The sequence below is a fragment of the Vespa mandarinia genome, chromosome 6, assembly GCF_050613455.1.
Source record: "Vespa mandarinia isolate Hongniang chromosome 6, ASM5061345v1, whole genome shotgun sequence".
NCBI lineage: Eukaryota > Metazoa > Arthropoda > Insecta > Hymenoptera > Vespidae > Vespa > Vespa mandarinia.
In genome coordinates this window covers 3,458,193-3,479,350 of record NC_140815.1, presented here as the reverse complement: position 1 = coordinate 3,479,350, position 21,158 = coordinate 3,458,193, and the positions used below count along the sequence as shown (strand labels likewise).

The window sequence follows — 21,158 nt, the reverse complement described above, 5'->3', positions numbered from 1 at the left end:
GATTTAATAAGAATGAACATGCGAAAGTAGTTGTAAATTCAACATGCATATAGGAATAATGTCTCTTTAAACTATTACTTATATATTATGTTTTTCGTATATCATGTATATATATATATATACATATATATATATATATATATATGTATGTGTGTATATATATATATATATATATGAAGGTCTGAGTTAACATTGATTTATTTTCTTTTATGTCATTGTAAGTACGTTAGTTGTAAAAAGAAATGAAACATAATTCTTGCCAATGCTTTAATATAGTTTATAAGTGCTAAAACAATTTGCTGGTTGCGATGTTAATTGTGAAACAATTTGTATGAGTGAGCGAAAGCGCAACATAATGTCGTATATATTTATTATTTGAATAAAATGTAATAAAAAACATTTGGGAAAGTTGGAGATAACAAAAGTCAATGAAAAGTTGAAACATTACATATGGTATAACAAACGTATTTAATAACAATACAAATAATCGAAAAAATTTAAATAGGAAATCAAATCGTACACTGATTCATGATAATTCATTATATTTTCGATTCTAAACACTATAGTGGCAGTGATATATATATAAGTATGTATATATATATATATATATATATATATATATATACACTCTCTCTTTAATGGATTCACAACGTAAATATATAATACATTTTTTTCTGAATGCCAAAGGCAATAATACGATGATTTAATATTTGTTGCATGTATTACAAAAGTTCGTTCTGTTTGTTTCTAATCTGATACATTGTATTAGATTATGCTATATAATTATGACTTATTTTTCGCGAAATATAAAAACATAATTTACGAGTACAAATCACGGAAAATAAACTTATTATTATATAATAGTCTCTTTGGATCATTCGAGGCTATCATGCTTCTGCCGATATATATATATTTACTAGCAATTTCGAACATATATGTTCTACTTCTATCTTCGTTACATATCTTCAATTTCGCCAAGTAATAATACTGGAGACAAGACTACTTAATTTTTTTTTTCTTTTCTTTTTTATTTAACATTTCCAAATTCGAAGGGCCAATATATTACACATGTATACTTCACGTGCAGTATACATATTTGTTATAATATTTTCAATTACGTTTATTTTATATTCATTTAACTATTAACACAATGGACATAGTCTTGTGCAAAAATAAAGCAATGAAAGTATAAATGCATTTTGGTAAACAAATCGGCTACTTTCTACACGCGACATGTATAATAATAATAATAATAATAATAATAATAATAATAATAATAATAATAATAATAATAATAATAATAATAATAATAATAATAATAATAACAACGATGTAGTGGTATATTACGGGCAATTTTTATGTTCTTTCTATGATATTTCTTTCTTTCTTCAGATAATCTTTTCTTGCGAAAAAAAATACTTATCGTTTTTATTAAATATGAGAACATTGAATTCTAATTGATTAATGAAAATTTCTATACAAAAACAATGGGAGATTTTTTTCGGATTATTTTGTTTGTTTCTTTGTTTCTTTCTTATAAAAATTTGCTAATGTGAATCGATTTGAATTTTATTCAGCTAATATTCTAAATTTTTACTACGTAATTCGATGGAAAAAGGCCAGTTTTTCCTTTCAGTCTTCCATGCCACCATCCACCCTCGTCTGAAAAAAAAAAGAAAAAACAATTAAAACTAGTTTGTATACGATATATATATATATATATATATACACAAACACACACACACACATATACGGTATGATAATTTTTAACTTACGTTCTTTGAGTACTTCGATGATGTCACCTTCCTTAAGTGCAAGTTCATCAAGATCCTGTGGGCTGTAATCATAAATTGCCTTGACTTTAGGTAAATTTGGTGGAGGCGGTTTTTGCGGAGGTGTTTGATTAGGGTTAACCAATGTATGTGGTACACTCTTTTCTTTCGCAGCAACTCCTTCCATACGTTTTATTCTACTATTTAAAAAGTTTTGATCGTTATTATTATTGTTATGTTCTTTACGATTTAAAGGAATTAGTTTGAATTGAGATGACGTTATGGTGTTATCTTGCATAGGTGGTGGCTCCGTCGGTGGTGGTGGAAATTTTAATAAACCTACAAAATGAAATAATAATTTTAAAAATTGTTAAAACAAATATTATTATTATTATTATTATTATTATTATTATTATTATTATTATAATGTTGAAATGTTATCATTATTTTATTTACCACGTGGACCACCACCAGGATTTGTAAACATTCCCATCATCGTGATTGAACTTTGCAGTTTGTTAGGCTGCTTATTTGTACTCTTAGTAGTAGTGGTATCTTTGGTACTATTCTGAAATTGTGCTGGCCTGAAATTTGGCCGATTAGGTGGTATGCTTGGTCTACCATTAGAAACGGGATTCACTGTGTTAGTATTAACGGTTCTCGTAGCTGCGACAGGCCGTAGAGCAGGCCTTCCGGCTGATACGTTGGGCCTAATCGAAGAAGTCTGATCGTTTTCTCTTTGATCCGTATTATCGATTGACCTTACGTGATTCGTTGGATTGTACGGTTTTCCAATTGCACGTGAAGTTTGATTACTTTGAGCGTTGTCCTTGTACGTATAAAAATTCATTGTTGTTGATCGATTTGGATTTGGTTCTAAATACCACAAAAAATCTCATTAACATATCATAAATCTATCTATCTCTCTTGTTATATATATATATATTTTTACAATTTTCTTTTTGTTTAAATTGCAAATGCTTACTCGTAGTACTCGGCAAACCTGGTCCAATACTAACGTTCAATATTTTTCCACTTGATTTTAATATTTCCTTTTCGCCGTAATCAATTTGTGTGAACTTTAATTGTCTTGTCCCTCCACCGCCCCAACCTTCCTTTTTGACCTTGTATTCTATACTGCGGAAAATAATATGGCATAAAACATTACCTTGATACTTAAATATGTATACGTATATGGAAAATAATATCGAATAGTAAAATACTTGTTATTGAATCTTATTATCAAAGCATGGCCAACTTCCTCCATATATTTCTTATTAAATAAGGATAAGAATTCCGTCTTGAAGACTAATTCCAATAGACTAGCATAATCTTCTTTAGTGTGTATAACAACGAAGTCGTCTTGAAGCGTACTCAAGGACACGTGACTGATTTGATCGAAGGATAATTTTCTTTTAATTATTTCCATGGTTCTACCTTTCTCTGGTCCCTTCTTGATTTCTTCTCGACCGATCAAATATAGAAACTTACCTGTCAGCACGAGATCTCTTCTGCATACCTACGATTAGAAACGACGAAGCTAATCATTTGGTTGTCTATACTTTGTCACGATATCATAGTTCCTCTCCTTAGTCATTATTATTCCTCATAACTGAGAAGAGAATAGTTATTTATCTCTCACCTTAAACCTTCTGTCATATTTCTTAACAATTTCTGCAAATAAGACCTTCTCTCTTCTACCAATCAAATTTATCGTCAATGGTTTAGCCTCCATTCCTATATAATCACCCACAAAGTTTCTATTCAAACTTGCCCGTCTTCGTTCCTTGTGACCGAACAATAAATCAGCCGCTTCCTGTTTTTGTTGAGCTTGTCTCTTTCGTGTAAAATATTTCTTAAATGCTTTCTGAATGATTCGTGCATACAAATTGTACTTTCGATCCCTTGCTTCTTCCAACATGAAAAGCTGAAAGAGTTAATGGTAATCTTGCTTTTGATAATAATAATTTGTGGATCGAGTTTTGATAAGTCAAATTTTAATACGTTAATTAAATTTCAATTATAAATTCTATTAAAATTACGATGATTTTTATTTTATCGATATCAAAAAAACAATTATAATTAATATTATCTATAAATATATATATAGCTCCATATGAAAATGGTATTAACCTGTGTATGCCGACAAATTAATAGTTTAACAGATACCTTAATTTAAATATTGCCAAGAAATCATGTCGATTCTATTAAAATTTAGTAAGTGTATTAGTAAGTAAATAATAATAGCAAGAGAGCGATAGTTTCTTAGCTTACCTTGCACCATTATTCTGCACTTACGTATAATAATGGTGTAAGATAAGCGTAGGGTAAGCGCTTACTCTGCATTTACTTTGGGTATTTGTTTCAAGTCTCTACGAATTTCAGTTCCGTAGATATTCCCATGTAAATGGAAGACAGAGATATTGATTATATAGAAAAAAAAAAAAAAAAAAATTATTTCTTTGGTAAAAAAGTAATTTGTTCATTTATTATTTATTAATTTATTGCAATATTATAAATCAGTCGCAATTTGAATTTGTTTTTGATAAAATAAGATGAATTTAGTTAATAGAAATTGTTTTATAAATATTGTTTATAACAAATTGTTAATTATTTATAAAGAATATGTTGAAAAAGATAAAGAAACTTTTACTTTGAGTTTTGAAAATATTTTCACGCGAATGGAAAACGTGGATATTGATAATGTAGAAAAAAAAAACAAAATTGTTTCTTCGGTAAAAAAAAGTAATTTGTTTATTAATTAATTATTAATTTATTGTAATTTTATAATTCAGTTGCTATCTCATTTTTTTGTTCTCTTTTGTAGTAAAATGAAGTGGATTTAGTTCTTAGAAATTTCTTTATAGAAATTGTTTATAACAAATTGTTAATTTATTATTAACAATAGGATGGAAAACAAAAATAGAGAAATATGTGCCCTTTAAAATGGTTTTTGAAACGAGTTTCTACGATTTTTAGTTGCGGAGATATTTCCATGTAAAGAGAAAAATATTACGTTGATCCATTGTCCTATATAATTTCATTCAAATTAGCTCGGTGAAACACTGACCTACATAAATTCCGAGAATTTACGTGGTCTTACTACTACTATTACTACTACTACTACTATTACTATGAACAGCTGTACAATACGAATTATGAATGAAAATATTTCGAAGGCGATATCTTCGGAACGGAAAATCGTAGAAATTTGAAATCAATACCATTTTCAAAGATAATTTATTCTTTATTTAATTAAATATTGCAATAATATTGTTATAATAAAAAAGATTTTGTTAATAATTATTAAAATTGAATGTTTTCTTTTCTTTCGTAATAAGGCCATAACTGTGAAATATTTTTTAAACTAATAATTTTTCGACATACATGGTTTAATACATTTTTATATAAAATATTAAGATGTATCGATCAATCCAATTAAAAACATATGATTTCATTTTAAAAAACTTAGTTTATCTTCGTGCGTTCTTTACGTGTCCAAAAAAAAATTATTATTATTATATTATGATATCCTTCGTATCGTAAGACTTTTATAAACAAAATTATCACTAAATATATCGGAGATATTTATGGTGATCAAAAGTTATTGCCCCCTTACGTCTATATACGTGAGTAATAAATAGATGGTGTAAGTTATTTTTAATGATTTTATATAATAATGATAAATAAATTTAAACCTATTTGATTAAATTGATAAACCAGAAAGATATCTTCCTGGTAAATTCTAACAATTTTCAATGGACTTACTGTTTCGGGTGCCTTGATGAATAACTTGGATCTTCCAAGTTGATACTGCGATCTATCTATGTTAATACTTCCAAGTATGTATTCAACACCTCGCTTCTCGTCTCCTGGCCAATGTGGCCACGTTTCTTTCGTAAGAATCGCATATCTGTGGAGAAACTTGGCGAAGGGCCTTCGATAGGCAAATCCAGCTCTACGTACTCTGATGTTCTCTTTTAAACCCAGATACTCGACCTAGGATATTGTACAATGAATAAATGTGTGTTTTCACTTATGTACTCTATGAAAATGTATATGTGTTTATATCTATATTTATGTTTGTATGTATTTATGTATGTATATCTTAGATTGATTAATTGCATTGATTGAAATTGTTAATTAAAAAAATATAGATCATAGAAAGCACACATCGAAATGAATCTTACCTGATGTTTAACTCTGACCTGATCCCAATCCCTAGGTTTCTTCGTTTCGTTTGGTTTTATACATCGAATGTAATGTGGTGTACATCTCGTCAATTGTCCAACCAAACGACTAGCTTGAGTTCTTATTTTATTTCCAGCTGTTGTTGGTCGAGATTTTTGTAAAGTCTTCGTTTTGTAACTATTTTTTTCAGGTGGATAAATGGTACAGACCAAAGGGCTAAAAGAAATATATTTTAATAATAAATTATTTATATTACCATGATCGTGATTAGGATGAAATTTGTAAAATTTTAGAAAATATTAGTAAAGTTCAACGTCTTAATTGTATATGTAATTGTCGCGTAATTTTATCTTTCTTTTCCGATACTATAAATTCTTTTTATAAAAGAAGTCGCTGAGAATGAGAACAATGTAAATTTCTTTTGGACAGAGTAAACACCATTTTTATCCATTGTTTTAACAAACAACATGGGACGTTGATGAAAAAACTACCTAATCTATTTCGTTACTTCCAGTTTCTTCACTTTGTCATTTTTTACTCTCATCACTCTTTCATTCTCAGCAACATCATAAAGATCACAACTACACACACACACACACACATACACACACACACACATATATATATATATATAACACGTCTAAATTTTAAAAGTTAGTAATTATTCAAAGTCATTTGAATATTAATAAATTCATATCGTTAAATTCGTCTTTTTATAAGATCTGAAAAAAATATCGATGACCTTGATATCTCGACAATGACAGTCTTGACAATAATTTTGTCTTAATTAAAATATTTTTACTTTGTGAACAAATAATTTTTCCCTATGATACTTTTTTCGTATCGTTAAAAACAATAATTTAAATGCTATAGTCAAATGAAACATTCTGTACATATAAATATATATGTACAATACATATACATATATATATACACATAGATTTACTATGAATTTACTTTTACGGCTGATTATTAGAAACTAATAGAAATTATCTTTCTTTCTTCATACTAATATAAATTAATAATACGTGTATCGTCTAAACATTTCTTAACTCTCCGTTCATAGTTTCTTACTTTGTACTCGTCTGCATTAGTTCTATCAAGTCTAGGAAAAGCACGTCGCGGTTTTTATCGCAGAATCCATCGACTGAGTAGGATACGACACCGGCATAGTGAAGAATGGCGAAACCCTCGGCGGTGTTTTGAAAGTGTGCGTGCTGGTTCGCCGCAGCCGTCAGTTTCTGTAATATGATTAGTGATAATAATTCAGTTATTACACACGTTCATTCGATTTTTCTTTGTGAATAAATGCAACGAAAGAAAAATTTTTAAGATATTTATCTTATCTTATTTTTTTTTTTTTTATTTTATTTATGGTTTTTTTCTTCCGTTTTTTTTTTCAATTTATAAATTTAATTAATTAATACAACATCAAAATAGAAATTTAGATTCGATTTCTTGAATTCTGTATTTAATAGTTTGCTTTTTGATTTATTTATTTTATTAATTTTTATTTGGAACTAAATCATAACCAGATAAAATCTTATAAATTGGGTTGATACAAAAGTAGTTTCTTTTTTTTTTTTTTGTTTATTAATATCAATTTTTAGCCATATCAATTTTTTTAGATATTTAACATATAAATATAAAAATAATATTTTACTGTACATATATATATATATATATATATATATATATATATATATATATAATTATCTCACCTTTTATAGTAACACAGAATAAAAGAAACGAAAGAAAGATTTATTTCCTTTTCAATGAAATGTTATCCATTAATTGTTTCAGGATTTCATTTTATTTTTTGTTTTGTTTTATACTGCAATAAATATTTATAAAACGTGTACCTTTTGTAAACCAGAATCAGCACCACTGCTGCTACCGTGAAGCGTTGCGCAAATGTCATCGAGAACCAGAAATAATCCCGGTGGTCGTTTGCCTTCCAATAATTCAACTACTATCGCATTGTTGAAATATTCTATGGGTGTCCAATGTATATTTTCCGCCACGTAGTCTTCCTATAAACAAAAAAAAAATATAAGAAAAAGAAAATAAAAATTTAGATTATTTTTAATTAGTGATCAAATTTAATTTTAATATTAATAAAAGATGTATTTATATAATCATATATTTTTAATTAATAAAAGAACCATATATATATATATATATATATATATATATATATATATATATATATATCTCATTAAAATAAAAGACATTTTAATGATTAGTGAAACTGTAAACTATTAAATTTAATTTAAACTTTTATTTATTTTATTTATATAATTTTTAATTGAACAAATATTCTAAAAGATCATTTTATAAATTGAACACCTTGTATAAGATCGTATATCTTTCACGTACGATTCAATGTAATGTATCACGTTTACTCAATGCAGAAAGAAAAGGCTTACGTACATAGAAACGTGATCATAGATCGTTGTTTTTAAAATCGTTCTCCATTTCAAATCACGAAAGATGAACATGCAGTTGGATTAATTAGTACGGAACAAATATAACAATTATTGCTATTTGATTAAGGCAAATAAATTCATTTAAACATTCGAAAAAAAAAAGTAATAAATTTATTTACTTTCATATTTATTTTTTATATTAAATATTAAATTTATTAATATTAATATATATATATATATGTATATAATAATTTTCTATTTGAAATATAATAATATCAATTTATATATAATATATATACATATAGTAATTTTGAGATAATCGTTACGAATATATATACATAATAATGAAATTTATTAAGAATTAACTCGGCTCGTTTGTTTTGACATTATAACGAGCCTTAATTAACTTTACGTGAATTTAGTAAGAACGTTTTCTCTTTTCGCTTCCGCGAACGTCAAATTAGTAGAAAATTCTTCGTTCATTTTGCGTATCATTGACCGTTCATGTACAACTAGATAGAAATTTCTCTTTCGCAATTATATCTTTAAATTGTACGAATACAATTAAGTTCATTTTATTTGTATATGTTTTTATGTCTGTATATTTTAGAGAGAAAAAGAAAGAGGAAGAGAAAGATAGAGAGACAGAGAGAGAAAGGAGGAATTATTCGAAACAATCATGACAAGTTAGGTTTCATTGCATTCGTCGATTGTTTAGCGAATACTGGATAATTCGAATCAATCAATTTGTTATAAACAATTTTATTCTATGTCGATTCATTAATTTCATGAGTTCGTTTCTTTATACTTTTCAATGTTGAAAGAAAAATTGTGAAGAAACAGAGATTTGATACGAATATATTTATATATGCATGTTTATTTATTCATTTATATATATATATATATATATATATATATATATATATATATATATGTAATAAAATTATCACCTGAAAAGCATTTTCGCGTTAATTTTAAATTCGAAATAAAATTATATTATTTAATTTTATTTTTATCGCTTTTGTTCTTTTTTTGTTCTTTTTTTTTTCTAACACGAACATTGCTTCATAACTCGGTTGAATCGATCGGAAAGATCGAAAATCTTTATTTTTATGACATAGCTACGTAAATTATTTACGTGAATAGATATTATCAATATAATTGAACGAATTTCAAGAAAATTTTGTAAATAAACACTCGATAGTATCTTAATAGAGGTTTTCCAAGAAATGAGTATGTTTACATAAAGATACAAACAAGGTCGAGATAACTTCAAGACAGTTGTTAGCCAGCAATCATAAGGAACAGTCACATTTTTCTTGTTTTATTTTATTTGTATCTTTTATAGATGTAATATCTTTGCATATTATTACATTAGCAATATTTCAGTTGATTATTTTTACGATTTTTTTATTTCGATTAATTAATTGATTATTGTTAAAGGATATGTTATTATAATTTAAGATAATTAATTAAGGATATATTATTATAATTTTCTGTGTAATATAAAAGATATTCGTTCGTACGTACGTATGTATATACGTTATATACTTCGTTTCGTTCGTTACTTTAATGAAAATGAGAATTATTAATGGAGAAATAATAAATATAGTATTTTTCAGAAATTTTCATAATTTGGATAAAATTCATTTGTCTTTTGCAACAAGTAGTAATTGAAGAATTTGAAACGGTGAAAGAACGAAAGATTATTGAAAATGATTCGTCGGCCAAGAGAGAAGAAAGAGAAAAAGAAAAGAAAAGAGAAGATGATTGAATTCGAAAGATATAGTAAGAACAAAGTTTAAATATATATATATATATATATATATATATATATATATAAAATATATATGTAGGCCATTGGTTATTATATAAGTCCATTTAAATGTACTAATTATTATAAAAATGTATATTATAAAAACCTACTTTTTATATTATATATAAATATATATATATATATATATATATATATATATATATATATTACTTATTTACTTATATAATACCTAAATGAAAATTTATATTTATAAAGAATATCTTAGTAACATTTCTTGTTGTTTAATAATGTAGTTAGGTCGATCGGAACGTCTGCTCGTTCTACTTTTAAAGAACGGTAGAGTGCAACGACAATAAGATGGCTTTTACGGAAGTTATAAATCAACTTGCGATTTGAACAAAGACGATCACAGACTCATCAGTTTTTTTTCTTCTCTTTTTTTTTTCTCATAAACGATGGGAACGGCATATGAAAGAGATAAATAACGAAGTTCAGGTTATTCTTTCGCAAATTTATACTTGGTTTATCATCGTTTATCAAGTATATCCTAAAGATTTAGAATTATTACAAGTATGATCTTTTTAATAACATGTAAAATGATTTATATGTAAATATAATTTGTAATTCAAAAAAGGAAATTTTTTTTTTATGTTATTAAACATTTTATATTATGTTATTATTTATGTTATATAAGAAAATTTCTTATTTATACAAAAACGACAAATAAAATGTTCATAATTTTTTTATCAGAAAAATTTGATAGTACTTTTAATTAAAAATTTTTCAAATTAATTTTAATTATTTAATTGCATCGATTTTTTCGTTTAAATCTTCATTTTTTAAATATTAGAGGCGAACGAATTGTAAAAAAATTCTAATAAAAATAAAATGTCTAACACTCGTTATGGCCTAAATTTTGCAGGAGGTATGTTTAAATTCATAAAGTTTTTCAAAAATAGAGAGAGAGTCAGAGAAATAGAAAGATAGATAAATAGAGAGAAAAAGGAAGAGAAAAAGAGAGACAGTAGAGAGAGAGAGAAAGAGAGATCTCGAATAACAAACAATTCGCAGGCTCGTTCCTTTGTGTTCTTTAACGCGATTCCGGTACGGTCCTTCTTTGCGCGGTCTAGTTGTGACTTGTGAGTCGTTCATAAAGGGATAAAACAGAGACGAAGAGAGAAAAAAAGGAAGAAAAAAACAGAGAGAGAGAAAAAAATATATATACATATATATATATATATATATATATATATATATATATATATATATATATATATATATATATATATATATATATATAAAGTGTACATAGAAAAGTGGGACAATTTTTTCGTCGTGGCTTCTAACCGCGTTAACGACTCTTTTTTTATACGAATCTGTTCTCTTTTGATTCAACTATGAGAATTTCAAGATCGTGGAACATATCTGTCTTTTTGTTTCTTTTATTTTCCACAAAAAAATATTTATTTGTTTGTTAATTTATTATTATATATATATATATGTATATATATACATACATTTTTTATATATGTTTTTGCTATAGATTATTTGCCACATATATTTTTTATTATAATTTTTTTTGTTCTATTTTTCTATTTTTCCATTTATTTCATATCATATATTTACTATATTTATTATTTATAATTTATTATTTCTGTCCTATATCTATGGATATATTTCTTTTAAAGAGAGATTATTAATCACACATTTTTAATATAATACCTACTAGAGAAGTTGTTACAAAAATTATGTGTATTTATGAACATCTGTGTGATTTGCAAAAAAAAAAAATATATATATATATATATATATATATATATATATAAAATATAAAACTCTTTAATTAACTTACATCCTATACGTATTTATAATGTATTTTTATACAGTTTTACAATTGTTGATTTAATCATTGCTTTTCAATATTTTATTGGAATTATTCTTTATGATATTCAAGGTCATCATTTTCTTTTTTTTTTCGCGGTTATTATTAATAATTAAGATTTGGATGTTTAATTTGTAGATACAATTTTTCTCGGATCTTCTTACATTTCTATTCGAGAATTGATTAGAACAAATTGATGGTTGAATTAGTTCAAAAGAGTCGTTTAGTTCGTTTATTCATAGATCCGGCGCATTCTCGTTAAGAGACACGCGACCATCCTCGATGCGACATATGTAGAACATGTTCGTTAACATTTGTCGCATGCAGTTAACCCATTTATCAACACTAATTTGTGTTTAATCTCTGACAAGAAGGGAAATTAAAAGTGGGGAAAGGAATCGCAAAGAACGACTGAGAAACGAGTATACATACATATGTATATATATATACACGGTATATAGATACATATGTTTTTAATTAACATGATATATATTCTTTAATTAGTTCTTGGTATTTATAATGTTAATACTCGTTTTATTAAGTAACTCAATGATACATAAATTATAACAAATAATTCTTTGGAAAATTTTAATTGATGTTTACATTTGATTGTTTGTTTATTTGTTTATTTGTTTGTTTGTTTGCTTGTTCTTGGAAAATAAATCTATTGTATAATAACAATAATAACAATAAAGTAAAATAAATATAAAAAAAAAAAATAAGACTAATAAATGAAGTAGCTTATACGAATATCGATATAGGAATTTAAAACGAGAAAAGAAAAAAAGAACAAAAAATTTGAAAAGCAAAATAAAAACTGATTTATAAATTATTCAAAGAATCTTGATGAATCATTATGTTTATTATACAAAGACACAAATGAATGAGGTAAGAATTTCTATTATTAAAAATTGACCGAATAGTTTCAGTATAATAACTCATAAAAAAGAATGTTCACGTATCATGCAACGATAAAACAAAATCAAAAATCTATTTATTAGGACTTATAAAAGCAAAAAAAAAAAAACAAAAAATAAAAACATATAATAGAATAATGTCAGAGAAATGTTTTTAATGAATCGTACGAAATCAATCATCCGAGTATTACACTTCGCTTTAAAACATCTTAAATACGTTTAGAAAAGATTAACGTGGGCGAGGAACGATCATTCGATAAACGAGAGAGGCAAAGGAATATTGAAAAAAAAAAAGAAAAAAAAAGAAAAAAGAAAAATGGTCGAAATCATCGAGCCGACTTTTTCATACTATTTCAACTAAATAACAAGAGAAGTGAGAAAGAAGTGAAAACTTTTATGGTTGTATTTAATCGATGTGAGATAATCGTACGAGGATACTAAATTTGGTAAGCGTTAATTGTTCCTTTAACCTTCTATGTCTCTCCCTAATCAACGCACCATAAGTTCTTATAGAGATACGAGATTGCTGTCATGTCATTATGATAATTATCTTACGCTTGTGTACGACTTTATAAAACCAACTAGTACTAGTTTTTGTTGATCGTTAAATGACAAATGCCACAAGAATTCTTTTTCATAGTAATTTCCTGCTTTTTTTTTTTTTTTTTTTTTTTTTTATTTATTTATTTATTCTTTATTTCCTTCTAAGTAAAAACACCTGGCAATTCACGATTATATATATATATATATATATATACATTTCACTATATTTAATACTTAATCTTTATTATGATTGACGATTGCTGTCTTTTACAAATGGTATTCGTAAAATATTTTAACAAATTATCACATTAATGAAGAAAAGTTAATATCAACATTTGAATAACACAAATGATAAAGAAATTCGTTTTATAATTTTAGATTTTAGATCTCATCGATCAAATGATCATCAAACGTATTAATCGTATTTAATAATATAAAGAGAGATAACTTTTGAATTTTACAAATGATATTTGCATAGAAAGAAAAAAAAAGAGAAACAAAATAATAAATAAAAGAAGTAATCAACTTATTGTACTTCATTGTATGTTCTTCCTGATTATATCTGCGTACAGTCGATCGATGAATGATAGAAACTAATCGTATCTAATAGGGAAGAAATAATCAATTTTCAAACATGATTTCGTGTCAATTTCAAGAAATTGTTAGATAATTATTGTTTATTTTCTTTCTTTCTTTTTTGTATTTTATTTCTTTTTCTCTCTTTAAAAATATATTCTTAGTCGGTAATTTTCTCACATTATTTTCAACGAATTACAAATTCCACGAGAATTTTATACTTTAATTTGTCCTTGCATGTTCTTTCTTTTTCTATTTATCTCTCTCTCTCTCCCTCTCTTTCGTTCTCTATCTTTCTCTTTCTATCTTTCTCTCTTTCTATCTTTCTCTCTCTATCTCTTTCTCTTTCTCTCTTTTTCTCTCTTTCTTTCTCTTTCTCGAACTCTTGTGAGTAGTTACTTTTGCTCGTCGAGCACGCTAATAGATTCTCGACCTTCCTATGTATATTCTTTTCTATTATTCTTTTGCTCTCAAAGGCAGCAGGAGTATGCGAAAGCAGGTCGATCTGAAAAGCACACGCACGAATAACAACAATAACAACAACAACAACAAGGTTCTCTTTTATTTTTTTCAATATCGGCATTACACTCGACAGTAAAGTATGCGTTGTGTTTATTACGCGAACAACCTTTGTATTAGTAATACGAGTAATTTTCAATCTCTTTTCTTTATTATTCAACATTTCTAAAAATTTATTCATATTATTAAATACGATTATACGATTTCTATCATTCAGCGTATCGATTAAATTTAAGTATGTACGCAAGTATAACGAGAATGAACACATCGATTATTCTATGGAAATTATTTTCTCTTTGTATTAATTTTATTATTAATTATAAATATAATTATTATTTAATATAAATGATAATTATGTAATATTAATAATTATTATATTAATATTAATATTATTCGTTATCGTAATAATCATTATTAAAAATTATTATTATGTATAATTATCATATTAATATTAATATTTTAAATATTACAATGTATGCATCAAAATAATATTAGATTTTAAAATTTTTATATATACTTTTTCTTTTCTATTGTAGGACAAATCTGTGTTGTTTCGTTCTTCTCTTCCCTCCTCTATTCTCTCCATTGAAATTGTTTTATAAGGTAAGTATAAAAGAAAAAAATTTTACAGTGTGTACGTTGAAACAATACTAGATTTTTAACATTTTTAAATATACCTTTTTTTTCTTTTTCTATTACAAAAAAGAACTTTGTATGTGGATGATATTACGTACGTCTCTTTTTTTTTCTCTCTCTCTCTCTTTCTCTCTTTCTTCCTTTCAAATAGCTTTATAAGAGTAAGTATAAAAGAATATTTCTCGTGAATTTAAAAGAGGATTCTTTTGCCGACAAATTGAATTGAATGGAATGACGCGTGTGGCTCGTTGCTTTTAAACGAGAAAACGTTTTCGCGGTCTGCGTCGAGTTAAGTACTTGTAATAGTCTTGACGAGCATCTTTAAAAGTCCTATCTTCGTTTCGGAGTATCATGTAATGGCTTATCCATGTATAACGAGTTAAACTTTTCATTACACACACATATAATCCATGCATACATGTATACATATATACATGCATGTATACATACGTGCATAGATACGAAATAAATTTTGACGTAGCTAATTTTGAGATAATCTTCGTATAAAAGAAAAAAAAAAAAAGAAATAAAAGAAGATAAACAAATAAATAATTAATTTAACATTGAAAATGAAACATCGTTAACATTTGTTTAAATTATTATAATGAATAAATGCAATATATAAAAATAAATAAAATTTTATATCTATGTAGATCGTGTATATAATAATTAGAAAATTTTTATAATAATTAGGATATGTAATTAACATGATCATCATCATTGTCGTTATCATCATCATCATTATTATTATCATCATCATCATCATCATCATCATCATCATCATCATCATCATCATTATTATTATCATCATCACATCGTAATCGTTGTCGTCGTCATCGTATTAAAAAAAAAAAGGTGGAAGAATTTCCGGATTTTTTTCCTTTCTTCTTATCCTTCATGTCCATACTTCATGAGTCCAATTTGTACAAGAGAGTACACACGAAAGATCTGGTCTCTGATTTAACTCGCGTTTGTCTGGAACGCGAATTTCATTCGTAATGCATCGCGGATTGTTCACCGTGTAACAAGCTGTAACGACGTCCTCGTAAAGTTTTATCGAACCGAGTAAATGGCGGAACAATGTTTATCGACATATTGAATTCTATCAACTATTCCGCTTCATTCATTTATTTCTTTTCCTAATAAAATTATTTTCCAATTTGAACATAACGTAATAATAATAATAATAATAATAACAATAATAATACCGGGAACAGATTTAAAATTATGATCAAATATAATAATTATTAAACGAAATCATTTAAATGATCAGATGATAAAAGTTTGTTAAAAAATAATAAATTATATCGATATCGGTCACGTTTCATTTAAAATTATGCGGAGAAATTTGAATGTATAAAATACTCTACGTGAATTAAAAATAAAGAATCAAAAATATCGTATATTTCATCGTATATTTAAAAGTCTGAATGAGAGAAAAAAAAAAGAAGAAGAAAGAAAAACTAAAAATTCAACGTACAGATGGTCGAATCGATATGGACGAGACGTTATTGATCTTAGAGGCAAGAATTTAATATGGGATCATAAATTAATCAAAGCCATACCTTCGCATATCTATCTACTAATTCATGCAATATATATATATATATATATATATATATATATATATAAAGAGGATAGATATATACATATATTATTAGGTAGATCTTATATAAATAAATGCCAAATAAATGAACAAATAGATCCTTAATATGAATTCTATTATATCATCTATACAGATAAATTCTATATCGATAGATCAAATTTTAGAATATAGATCCTAAGATAGATCTTAAGATATGTAGATTATGATGCTAGCATAGATCTTAAAATACATAGTTCCAAATTAATCTATAGAATCTAAGAATATATATATATATATATATATATTAATTATCAATAATATCTTAGCATATATAATTGACAATTTTTTTTTTCGATTTCAAATTCATTATTTTTCATATGGAATCTAAATTGTCACAAATATCTATGATTTCCAGGATAAATTACGTGAATCCAAGGATTGGATTTGTAAACTTTAAACACCCACTATCAAAACTTGCTTATTTTCTCTTTCTCTCTCTCTCTCTCTCTCTCTCTCTCTCTCTCGCTCTCTCTTTCTTTCTTTTTCTCTTTCTTTCTATTTCTCTTCAATACACTTTACAGTTAACTTCTCTTTGAAATACGAACGATTTGTAAACAGCCCACTCGTTTTATTTACGAGCTAATAAAAACATGCCCCGTGACGTTCACTCAGCAATTTTCGAACATTTTCATACAACATTTAAATACATCTAATTTTACATGTAAGGATAATTTGCAAAAGCAAGCAAACAAACAAGAAAACAAGGAAGCAGGCAAAAAAGCAAGTTCCGTTCACCGAATATTTTATTTGTTCTTTTATGATTAGACGATTCATGATTTTTTTGGATAAAGAGATAGACGAAAAAGAAAGAAAGAGAGAGAGAAAAAGAGAGAGAGAGAGAGAGAGAAAGAGAAAGATAGATAAATAAAATGCAAACTAGGATTATGGGCCGTCGACGAGTTATGTCAAGGATACAATTTTTCGAGAGCATTTACGATCGATTCCGAACGGCTTCGTGGTTGACTCTACTGACCGACTATTCGATCCAATAGTTAACTATTTTTCTTTACAGATTTTATTCTCTTCTTTATCTAAATAAACTTATAAAGAAGTATATATATATATATATATATATATATATATATATATATATATATAGGATCTATTTATATAGTATCTTTTAAATACTATATGTTATATATTTTTCATACCTTTATATCATACCATATTTTTGTATAATTTATTTATTTATTAAGATCTATCTATAACTATATAAGGTCATTTATATAAGATCGATTAATACGTATTATTGAAAAAAAAAATAAGATAAAAGAAAAAAGAAAAAAGATCAATTTCGATGTAAAGATATTTCTAAAGAATGTTTCAAAGCAAACGGATACGTCAAGAGGTTTAGGTTTATTCTTGAACAATAGGGTTTTCTCTTTCTCTTTTATCATGCCTTTAGAGGTGTCGGTAACACGACGGTGTACTTGAAAGAACGTCACGGAAGTGTAACGTATATGTACATATATATATGCATATATACGTATATATATATATGTATGTATATATATATATATATATAGATTGTATGTGCGAAGGAACTCTGCTTTATTTTGAAGGAGGCACGATAGACTACTATGCTACTACAGGAAATCCTGCCATTCAGAACAAACGAAATAGGTTAACGCGATTTATTAAGAGATATTCGTTTATGTCCTACATTTCTTCATTTTCAGGTTGCTAAGAGAAATAGACAAAAAAAAAAAGAATATATGTGCATTTCTTTTATTTTTTTTTTTTTTTCTTAACCTTGATCAGAACAACTTGCATTTTGTTTCTATCGCGATAAGTAATTTCAAAAGAAGATTAAAACGTATTTTAATTTATTCATTTAATTTCAATATAAATTAATTGCCATAACTTATTGCCATTGAAGAGATCTGCAAAATCATATACATGTACACATATATGTGAAACTATATATATATATACACACATTTATTTTGTAATTAGATATATATATATATATATATATATATTTAATCATTAAATATATATATATATATATATATATATATATATTTAATCATTAAATATAATATATAATATTCATATAATAAATTTATTGCAGACATTTAATTTAAATATAAATTAAATTTAAACGTTATTAATCACTACGAAGATATATATATATATATATATATATATATATATATATATATAAAATTAATAAATGAAGAAAAGAAAAATCATTTTTAACATAATTGAAATTTTTAATATAATTGTCTCGAGAAAGTTGAATGATTGTGAAAACAAAATTTTGTTTGTCATATATGGTTAACAAAATCGTAGCACGTATAAGTAAAAAAGTATGTGTATATACATATGTATATATATAAGTATGTACGTTTTCGTGACGTTTTAGATGTCACGATGAGAGACAGTAGAATTACATTATAGCGAAGAAAGTGACGAGTGACTTTCTAAACGCTCCATATTTCAATTTTACGATCGGCATCGTCGTTATCCTCCTTTCTCACCTTCCGTCATTAAGCTTGTTAACGTCAATCTCTAGAACGATCAATTGGGGACTCACGTTTAAGACGGGTAATAGTTAGATAATCGTCCTTTTAATCGAACTCTAATTTACACCTATATATTATATATACATATATATATATATATATATATATATGTAAGTGTGTGTATATGTATGTATACTTATGTATGATATATTCATTTAATGTTTCTTTATAATAAGGATAATTAAGATGTTATGATAACGGTAATGGATTATTATCCGATTACGAAAATGATCATTGTCGTTTTTATTTTTAAGTGGAATTTATTATTCAACTTGATGGGTATATACGTCCTATATTTTTTTTCCAGCGCAATTTTCATATGACCCTCTATATAATAAATATATAAAATTTGTGAGATAAATAAACTCTTTAAGAAAAAAAAAATGTACATATATATATATATATATATATATATATATATTTGTCTTTAAACAAATATAACGAATTAACGAAGAAATAATTTTCACGATCATCGTATATATAATCAAATAAAAACTTGCAAATAACAAAGAAAGATGAAAATGAAAAACAAGTATAACAATTGCAGACTAAGAAAAAAGAAACAAGTCCAATTCAACGATGAACATTCTATCATTAATAATAATGTTAGTGTTTACTGTTAAATAGAATAATAAAGTTACGACAAAATTAAAATAGCAACAGATAAAAATTGTCCTCGGAATGATACTTACAAAATTCGTGTAACAGTGAACGTGTTAATTAGCTTTCTCGTATACGACATAACGTCCAAGTTAATTAGATCGAGCAAAAAAGAGACAGATATGAGTGTAACTATATCTTTCTTCATGAGAAATCTCTCTTTCTCTCTCTCTCTCTCTCTCTCTCTCTCTCTCTCTCTCTCTCTCTTTATCTCCTTTTTATTTTTCTTAGATTATTGTCGTACGTGTGTACAAAATGAAAAGAAATGATCACGGAGGAGATAAGCCACGTATTTCAAGTTAACTTAAGAGAGAAAATGTGACTCGCTTTTCCTTAAAAAATTATCTCCTTGGACAGTTAAGTGCAAGAGTTCAATCGTCTACAAGCATATATATATATATATATATATATATATATATATATACTTTTTTCACCTCCTTACTGGATCACGAAGATTCTCTATTTCTCTTTCTTTTTTACTCTGTGTATTTTTTCTCTCTCTCTCTCTCTCTCTCTCTCTCTTTCTCTGTTACTATATATACATATGTGTGTGCATATGTATGTATTTCTCTCTTTTACTCTGTATGTGTGTGTATGTATCTCATATGTATGTTCCTCTCTTTCTCTTTTTTTTCTTTTCCTCTTTTTTCTCTTTCTCCATCTTCGGGTTTACGTCATTTTCTTGACACACTTGGTCGTTAACCAAAATTAGCTTCTCTAAAACTCGACGTACTTAAAAATCTGTGCCGATCGATAAACGTAACAATAAAACTCTATTTTTGATGATCTCTTTTAAATTTCCCATTTTAGATAGTATATTAAATCAATTAACGTACGATCGAATGTTCTTTTTCTAAAAATATGAAAAATTTCAAAAAATTATCGTGATATAATTTCGATCATTTAAATTTCTTTATAATAAATTTCGTTGATATTTGTATTCTTTGATATTTATAAACGAGATAAAATCTTTATTACAAACGAATTAATAAACTTTAGCACGTGTTTATGGGATTTCTGATTTAATTAAAGCAAACCAGATGATTATATTCTATTTAATGACTGTGGAATAACGCAGCGAAT

General features: G+C 26.0%; 1 protein-coding gene across 2 annotated transcripts in view; it reads right to left on the bottom strand.

Moving 5' to 3' along the window:
- Positions 1-612: 612 nt before the first annotated feature.
- LOC118441096 (unconventional myosin-Ie) overlaps positions 613-21,158 on the bottom strand; it is a 61,930-nt gene continuing 41,384 nt past the window's right edge. For both annotated transcript variants that reach the window (XM_085657993.1, XM_035865078.2), the window contains 10 exons: positions 7,826-7,996; positions 7,038-7,204; positions 5,963-6,179; positions 5,541-5,771; positions 3,415-3,699; positions 2,996-3,291; positions 2,758-2,909; positions 2,229-2,648; positions 1,776-2,111; positions 613-1,662 (listed from right to left, as the gene is read on the bottom strand). In XM_085657993.1, the coding sequence (XP_085514119.1) occupies positions 1,586-1,662; positions 1,776-2,111; positions 2,229-2,648; positions 2,758-2,909; positions 2,996-3,291; positions 3,415-3,699; positions 5,541-5,771; positions 5,963-6,179; positions 7,038-7,204; positions 7,826-7,996 (2,352 nt within the window). In that variant the 3' untranslated portion in view covers positions 613-1,585. The remainder of the gene's footprint in view (positions 1,663-1,775; positions 2,112-2,228; positions 2,649-2,757; positions 2,910-2,995; positions 3,292-3,414; positions 3,700-5,540; positions 5,772-5,962; positions 6,180-7,037; positions 7,205-7,825; positions 7,997-21,158) is intronic.